Source organism: Lactuca virosa, chromosome 3 (assembly GCF_052849685.1).
Source record: "Lactuca virosa cultivar CGN04683 chromosome 3, Lactuca_virosa_CGN04683_v6, whole genome shotgun sequence".
Classification (NCBI taxonomy): domain Eukaryota; kingdom Viridiplantae; phylum Streptophyta; class Magnoliopsida; order Asterales; family Asteraceae; genus Lactuca; species Lactuca virosa.
This window is the reverse complement of record NC_136428.1, coordinates 47,251,378-47,259,796: the sequence shown is the minus strand read 5'-3', so window position 1 is coordinate 47,259,796 and position 8,419 is coordinate 47,251,378. Positions and strand designations below refer to the sequence as shown.

General features: G+C 34.3%; 2 protein-coding genes across 3 annotated transcripts; one reads left to right on the top strand and one right to left on the bottom strand.

Moving 5' to 3' along the window:
• The first annotated feature begins 3,357 nt into the window (after positions 1–3,357).
• On the top strand, positions 3,358–4,705 carry ACBP6 (acyl-CoA-binding protein 6). The gene is made up of 4 exons (XM_079084364.1): positions 3,358–3,479; positions 4,077–4,194; positions 4,319–4,381; positions 4,471–4,705. Exons 1-4 carry the CDS (start codon positions 3,468–3,470, stop codon positions 4,542–4,544), a joined length of 267 nt encoding a protein of 88 aa, XP_078940490.1. The 5' UTR covers positions 3,358–3,467; the 3' UTR covers positions 4,545–4,705.
• A 660-nt stretch (positions 4,706–5,365) lies between these two features.
• Positions 5,366–8,189, bottom strand: LOC145165603 (Ribonuclease P protein subunit P38-like protein). 2 transcript variants are annotated; one of them, XM_079084363.1, is made up of 4 exons: positions 7,237–8,189; positions 6,536–6,591; positions 6,244–6,436; positions 5,366–5,934 (listed from the first exon to the last, which is right to left on the bottom strand). In XM_079084363.1, the coding sequence occupies exons 1-4, from the start codon at positions 7,981–7,983 to the stop codon at positions 5,557–5,559; spliced, it is 1,374 nt and encodes a 457-aa protein (XP_078940489.1). In that variant the 5' UTR covers positions 7,984–8,189; the 3' UTR covers positions 5,366–5,556. The 2 variants fall into 2 exon arrangements, with proteins under 2 accessions (XP_078940489.1, XP_078940488.1); XM_079084362.1 differs by having other exon boundaries at positions 5,366–5,937; positions 7,237–8,188.
• Positions 8,190–8,419: the final 230 nt, after the last annotated feature.

Here is an 8,419-nt window from a genome sequence, read left to right as displayed (position 1 = left end):
TCACCTGAAAAGACCGTGAAAACATGCAAGTAAAGTTGTTCAGGTAACTAACTTGACTTTTTATGAAATTCATATAAAATTAAATAAATTACACTAAATAGATGCATAAAAAGGATAAAAATATATGCAAAAAAGTGCACAAAATGCACCTAACATTATGGAGTTCTTTGATCACTTTAGTCCAAACTCCACCGACTCCTAGTTTTAACTTTCACCACCAGTTAAATAAAAGAGTCAAGTTAAGATTTGTAAGATAACCAATGTCAAGGTCGCTGGCCTTTTTAAGGGCCAACATATTTTCCTATGTCACCCATTTAATCGTTCGTTTTTTTACTTCATACTCTCTTGTCAATCTGCCACCAAAGAATTGTGTTTTTGACTTCCAAAAAGTTCAATCTTGACTTAAAATTTTCAACTATCGGGTTCCAGTGTCATCTATATTTCATATTTGCTCCTATTGGGACACATAGATTGGAAAATGGGAGTGTGTCAACTTCACAATTAAGGAGATTAGCAATTCTCGACATCTTTGCGTTTTCAACACCAAACGCAAAAGGCTTTGCTATTTAAAAAAATCAACCTTAAGTTTGGATGCCAAGTAAAAGCATCTAAGGACCCGCTTAAGATTTAAAAATTTAATAACAAACCACTCCCCAATAAACATAATGTCATCAGTGTACATCAAGTGCGATAAAGGGAACCATTTTGGAGGAGAGAAATACATCGGTAAAGACGATTTTACATAGATGTCTCCATAACATGTAGACCTTTAATGACAATGATGAGGAGAAATTTGGATAGAGGGTCTCGTTGACGAACCCCTCTTTCAACTGAGAACTCCTTTGTAGGAGATCCGTTGACGAGAATAGAGGTTCTACCTGAATTAAAATTACTTCGGAATCTAGTTCATTCATTTGATCCCGAAGTTTATTTGGGATAACACAAAGTCAAGAAAGTCTCATGATATGAAATCAAATGTCTTATCAAGGTCTACTTTGAAAAGCACCATTTTCTTCTTCTTCTTTTGCCCAAGAACATAATTCATTAATGATAATGGGTCAAGAATGCTACGGCCGTTCGTGAAGCATATAACAACAAGACAAACATATGTAACGTTTTCTTGTATAAAATGTAAAAGAAATAACATTTTGGGGTTTGAAATGTTGTGTTTCAAAGAACACAGAAATCGAAGTAGATGTTGATACAACGTCATAGAATGATGTCATGTCCAAATACGTGTGATAGTCGAGTACCGAAGGAAATATATATTTTTTTTTCCAAGTGTTTCGGTGCAAATCAAAGAAACTAAACTTTATAGAGGATTTTAGTCCGAAATGGTTCATTTCGGTAAAAACCAAAAAGTGTGATCATTTGTCTATATTCCAACGACAAATGTGGTCATATTTTGTGATTAAACCCTTAAAATGTGTTTTGTCTGTATTCCATCGACAAATGTGGTCATATTTTGTGATTAAACCCTTAAAATATGTCTAGTTAAGTAATAAGAAGTAACAATATGTTATTTCTATGTTTTTTAATAATCTAAAATGAAATTATTATATCAATCTTTTTATAATGCAAATTTGACCTTTTAGTAGCAATAATATAAACAATAAAGGGGTGTATGTAGTTATGCTTATTCGGGGGAAGGCAACCAACCGTATGAATTGCGCCACATGCAAGCAATTATAAACCAGAATATGCTTCGTTGTGTCTATCTTTAACCGTTAGTATTCATATAACCCTCGGTTTTACAACTTTTGACAATTACAACCCTCATGGATATGTTGTTTCAAGTTAAACCCCAAATTGGTCTCCGGGTAATCTTCTAAATGTTCATATATGCAACAATTATAACGACAATTAGATTTTTATTTCATTATATGAAATACCATTTGTTCTCCGTGATTGAATGGCATCCTTTAGGTTTTAGACAATCTAGAAGGAAAAATAAATATGAATATGGTTGTAGTGAACTTCATACCATTAGGACATCCACAATAAATACCACTAATCATTATAATGGTGGGTGTCACCTCATCATCAAATCCTACCACTAAAACCATGAGATACATAACTACCACTAACACATCACTCCACATCATTTTTTTTAATTAAATTTAATTCAAAAATACAATGAAAATATAATAAAAACATATATATTTTTTAAACTAGTTTTTTATTCAATAACTTAACCCTATATTTTTTTAAACAATGTTTTTCTATTTTGAAGAATTCTTCAACTTTTGTCAAACTTTGAGATGTGCAAAACATCTGTGGTTTGTGTTTTCGTAGTGATCCATGTCCACATTAACCAGATCGATATCGTCTTCATGTATATTGTTTATAAAAAAGTTGTAAATTCCATCGTACTCGCAACATTTAACCCTCATATCGCGCCACTTCGAACATATGTCATCAAGTTTTCGACTTGGACAACTCATTAAGCCATAGAAAACGCTTTGAACTTTTTCCCAAAAATTTCTAGACATTTGACTATATCTGTCTTCCGAAACCGACACTCATGTTTGTGCTAACTTCTCTTCTTCATCTTCCAACCAATTCATCCTTCTGGGAGTCATGGTTTTTGAAAGATCAAGCAACACAAATGTGCAAATGTGAATGAAATGAGAGAAGGATGTGTCAAATATAAGAAGGTGTTGTGTGATATATAAGAAGGTGTGTGGTGATATTTATAGGTAAATATTAGGCAAAAAAATCAAACTAGTTGTTAACAAGGTCAAGGAGGTCAAACGAATTGAAAGAGTTTCATTGGACGTTGTATGTTGTTTTGGCCTTCACGAACCACCACGACCCACAACGACACACTGGGATGGTGTGCACGGTCGTGATTCGTGGCCACCTAGACCACGAACGTCTTCGGGCTATGTATTCCAGATGGTCTTGTTTGTAAAAATTCAGTTAATATCACTTGAATCAAAGGCTATCTATGTATTGTATCATTCTTTTTATGTTCATTTATCCATAAAATAATATAATTTCGATTCAAAATTGGTTAAAATTGTAATTTTCCTTTCTAGTATCAACTACAGTAATATCTATACGTGAGAATTTTAAAAAGTGGATGGGTTTGATTTTGATTAATAAAATTTTATGTTTCTCCTATAGGAAAATGTACGTCAAATATATAAATTTCAATAAAATATTTTTATTACACCATATATTCAATTAAGTTTTATACCATGAAATTATAAAATAAAAATGTGGAAGAAGGTTTCACATTTGCCACATGTGACATGTGGAATGGAGGTTTATTTTGCATTCGTTTATATCTGAAGGGTTTTAACTGTAAACTATTTCAATCTTCAGGGCATTTTTCTTGATCTCTCCGCCGGAGTCCTTTTCTTGCTATAAATGGAGTCCCACCAGTCATCACCCTTCACACACACAACACACACATCGCCACCGTCACTAGCGACTGAATCAGTGATTTTTTTCTTGAAGATATGGGTTTGAAGGTATTCTTGATTTCATCCCCCTATTCTGTTGAATTAATTCAATTTTTTCACCTGCCTTCGTTGATATGTAGTGCAGATCGTTTCGCCTATTATTTTTATGTGTGATCTTTTGCGTTCATCCGTGAATTAATGAAATCCACCATTTTCATTTATGACTGATCTGTTAATTAGAAGAGATGAATGTGATATTTTAGTAATTTTACACAGATCTGTTTTTTTTCATCACAGAATTTGATCACCTTCCACGAGTTTTGGTACTGTATAATTAGGTCGTTTTAGCGATGCGAAACTACTAAATTTTAGGGATTCCCGTTCCTAAACTGCTACTTTGTAAGTGGTTATGCGAGGGGGATATACTCCGATTCTTCAGACCTTAAGAAAAATTCTTTATACTTTAATGGCAAAAGAATGGATGAACGTAACTAGTTCTTAAAAAGGATAATGATCAATTGTGTGTTCCCTAATCGGCTATTCATGATCCACACGCAAAAGCCATCCATTCTTAGTAGTTAACCTTTACGTGAAGAATATTACTACTTATAGGATAAGGATCAATTTCTTATTGGATAATTATGCAACCACTTCCATAACTGACAGGAGGACTTTGAGGAGCACGCTGAGAAGGCAAAGACTCTCCCGGAGAGCACCACCAATGAGGACAAGCTCATACTGTACGGATTGTTCAAGCAAGCCACAGTGGGACCAGTGAACACTAGTACGTATCCTATTATCTTGCTGCATTTGACACTGGTGTTTGTGTAAAAGACTTAAATGCCCTCCTCCTCATCCTCATCATTTATATACGACATTTTTAAGCGTTTATTCTGTTGGATTTATAGGTCGTCCGGGCATGTTCAACATGAGAGACAGGGCTAAATGGGATGCTTGGAAGGCTGTTGAAGGTGTATATTTTTTTTATAAAAAAATATATATATTTATTTTTTGTATTTTTTTGTTGTATTAATGTGGTTTCTGTTGTTGTGATTGACAGCAAAATCCAAGGATGAGGCAATGAATGACTACATCACCAAGGTGAAACAATTGCTTGAAGCAGCAGCTGCTTGAATTTGTTGAGCATATATGCCTAATTATATATATGGGTTTATGAAGAAGAATTATGTTTTAATTGTTGGTGATTTCTGTCTTTTGTGTCTCCAAAATGTACTAGATCCAGACTCCACTTATGGAAATGGTATCTTAATCAGACATTAAACTGTTGGATTTTAGCTTATTCTCTTTCAACTTATTTCATATTTTGGCACATGAAACAAAAATAATGTGAAAAATCATCATTTTTCATTCCCACCAAATCTAGACACGGCAGTCAGTCATATACGTGATTGTTCCTTTTGTGCTTGATGGTGATGTGTTGAAATTATCAGCCCTTGTATTTGTATCATTTATAGACACAAAGGGCAAAATGGTCATGTAATGTGCTTCACATAAATGAAAGACTTTGTGTATAACCTTATAAGGACATAACATCCATTGCCTATCTCCAAATGCTCTGCAACTCTAAAGACTTGGAACTTAAAGAATGACTAAATTATAAAAGTTGGGAAAAAAAATCCATCAACTTCATACTTTTTAAAAATTTGATCTCGTCATATAATTATATGTTTAAACATCATTCATTCATATAACAATTTATCAAATAGCACTTAGATGCAAAAAAAATATATTAATAAAATAAAATGAATGTGGCCTAAAACTAAATCATACAATTATAACAAATCAAGCAGACTCTAACATAACAAGACATAAAGCATATAATTTTATAAAAAATCAAACGACCATAACACTCCTATTATAACCATGAGTTTATGACTGAACAAAAGTGTGACCTTTTTTTTTTGCAACAGAAGTACATATTAGTTGGAATAATATACAGAAAATTTGCAGTAGTTAGAACAAAATAATCCAATGCACATATGCACCGAAAGGAGGTCAACATTCTAAATGTTGGAAGCTTAACCACATTCTAACACAACTTAAAGATTTGGCCAAAAACATGTACACGTCAAGCCATGAATCAATCGATTTTAAATTCATCAAACCAAAAAAAAATGTTAAAAACTTAGAATCGTTCGTGTTGAACAAAAGGGTATCTCGGAGAAATATAATACTCATTGACACGTGAAGCCCCATCTCTAGCCAAAATCCCTTCAACATCACCAATGATTCTGGCTAACCATATCTCCAAATTTCTCTGAATATCCCTGAAATTATTTCTTATGGAGTTTAACGCGAGTCTAGTGGTTAATCGTGCACGCCCTTCCACCAAATCACTACCATAATTACACCCGTTCCCATTCCCTGTTTCTGTTTGTAATGCCATCAACTTCTGACCCGTTTCAGACGCACGCTGTTGAAGCCGAAGTGCTTCTAGTAAAAACTCGGTTTGTCTTTGTGTTCGAAACTCTAAACCCACATTTGGTTCACAAGGATCATTCTCCTGCTGAAATATTATATAACCATAATTATTTTCAAAAACAAGCACACAAAATCATGTTCAAAAGAGAAACCACAATTGTGGGCCCCTACAAATCACGGCCGTGATTTGTAGGTGGTTACAAAGCAGTTAGGCAGTTACAGAATTGTGGGCCCCCACCAAGCCAACTGTTATGTAACCGCCTAACTGCTTTGTAATCTCGGACGGTTGATTGTTTTCATCCAAGGGCCTAGATTCGGTTCTTTAATGAAACTTGACTCTATAACATTATGATTAAATAATGTAAGAGGATTTAGAGTTGTGTGTGGGTACCATTCTTCTGCAAAGATCATCGATTTTTCCGGATAGAGCTTGATATCTTTTTGCTTGTTTTCTCATTAATGATGGGACTTTTAACAAATCATTTGATCCGATATTTTCCAAATTTTGAAGCTCTTGTTCCAGCAATTTTAGTTTTGCAGAAACCCCGGATGAATCACCATCCACCTTCCAAGGGGATTCTCTCCTGATAAAAAAAAAATGATTGATTTAGTTTTGACTTTTGATATGTCAAAAGACTCATGCTTAATGATAGATATGTATCTAAATTTTAAAGCAAGATTACCTTGTTACATAGTGCTTCAAATCATGAACTTGTTCGGCAGGTTCATATTGTACACCCTGCAGAAATTAGCACTCGGAAAGTCAACCCAACTGGTCAACAACAATTTAGTTCCATTGCTTAACACTTAAGAGCATACTTTTTGATGTTATGAACGATTTAAGGTTATCTTAATAAGTTAAGTTTTTCAACATATATTAAAACAGTCACTGGTGCAAAATATGAAAAGGACTAACGGGTTTCAATTTCTTTGGCTTAAGATTTGACTTTAAATCATAAAAAAAATGGAAATAATGGAAAATTGCATGGGCAGTGGTAGCCAGTGATGAAGTGGTCCAACTTTCATTCAAACTGCAAAACTGCAATTGATGAAATCAACCACCACCACCAAACAGAAATCGGGATTCCTAGTTATCATCCTAAATTCACAACTATAACATACAAATAATATCTTATTCAAGACGTTGAGTTTAATATTATATAGAGACACTATTGCCAACCTGTAGCTGATAAAGACACCCATGATAAAAGGTATCATTAGTTAAACTTAATTTTAATAATTAACGAGATCAATAAGTAATTTAACTTCATGAAATTACTTGGTATCATTCAGAATTTGAAGTTTTGATGGACCATTCAGCTACAAGAATGCATGTAATGAAAGAACAAACATATGAACTTTAATGGAGATTAGCATTCATAACCTGCCAAAGATTTGATCTTTCTGCCAAGAACTTGGAAACCTCGGAATTGGAAAACTCTGAAGATTTAAACATGGAATGCACATCATAAATCGAGCCCAAATCATCCACATTGTGAACCCCTCTTTCCATATAACAATCTCCCATAACACTGTTATTACCGTAATTGATATCATGCTTAAGGTTATGGTTATGGTTATGGTTATGGTTAATCCCCTCATCTGAAACCCTTAATTTCCCATACCTAGACCCCAACATTTCTCCATAGAATTCTCCATCACCGTCGCCACCGTATCCTCCGCCATCATCCTCCCTATTCGTCATAAAATTTAACAACTCGTCTCTCTCACTCACTTCCCTTTTCAACTCATCAACCCTAATCTCGAGGTCCTCCACTTTAGCCCTCAAATTCGCAATCTCCTCCACGTTTTCGTCGATCTGACGGAGGAGGCGTTTTTCTTCTTGCTGCCATCCGTGGCGGTGGCTAGCGAATATCTCAACAACCCTAGCATTCGCTTTGGAATCCTCCTTTCTTCGCGAGTATAGCTGCTCGAGTTGTTCTTCTGCTTGTAAGAGCCTTTTAGAGAGTGATTCGTCATGAGTTTGGAGAGATGTGACCAAAGCAAGCGATTGTTTAGGAAGGAACCCTAGAAAGATTGCGAAACTTATGCCTAAATAAGAGCAAAGCAGCTCTTCATAGCTCTGTTTGTGGTGTTGTTCATGGAGGTGGAGGTGATCTTGCGTAGCCATTGATGAAGAAAAAGGTTAAGAATTTTGGGATGTGTGCAGCAAGTTTGTTGATATGATTGTGGTTTTTGAGTGGGATGGACTCCAGTGAGATGGCCTTTAGTATTTGATCCTGAATGAAGCAGTAGAATCCATGGAGTTTTTTTGTTTTCTACTGAATTAAGCAGGCTTTGGAAAAGCTTTTTGGCTGAGATCTTACAAAGTAGGTGTAGTAATAAAAGTGCCTTTTTTATAATGTTAAAGGTGACTTTTTTATAACATTATGTTTCTGCAGCATAACTTATTTTGCAAGGTGAAACAACTATTCCACCTCTTAAATCCGTATTCATTGGAAAAAAAAAATTAAATCCATATTCATTGGAAAAAGTAATAAAATAAAAATATGTGTATTTTTGTAAACATAAATAAAAATATGTGTATTTTGATAAACATATCTAAA

Bases quoted from the DNA above. Each gene is read 5' to 3' on its own strand.
- ACBP6 (XM_079084364.1), top strand. The intron at 4,195-4,318 runs GTACGTATCCTA...TTGGATTTATAG, and splicing joins AGTGGGACCAGTGAACACTA to GTCGTCCGGGCATGTTCAAC. The intron at 4,382-4,470 runs GTGTATATTTTT...TGTGATTGACAG, and splicing joins TGCTTGGAAGGCTGTTGAAG to CAAAATCCAAGGATGAGGCA.
- LOC145165603 (XM_079084362.1), bottom strand. From the start codon at position 7,983: ATGGCTACGCAAGATCACCTCCACCTCCATGAACAACACCACAAACAG. The intron at 6,437-6,535 runs GTAATCTTGCTT...TTTTTTTATCAG, and splicing joins TTGAAGCACTATGTAACAAG to GAGAGAATCCCCTTGGAAGG. The intron at 5,938-6,243 runs GTACCCACACAC...ATAATATTTCAG, and splicing joins ATGATCTTTGCAGAAGAATG to CAGGAGAATGATCCTTGTGA.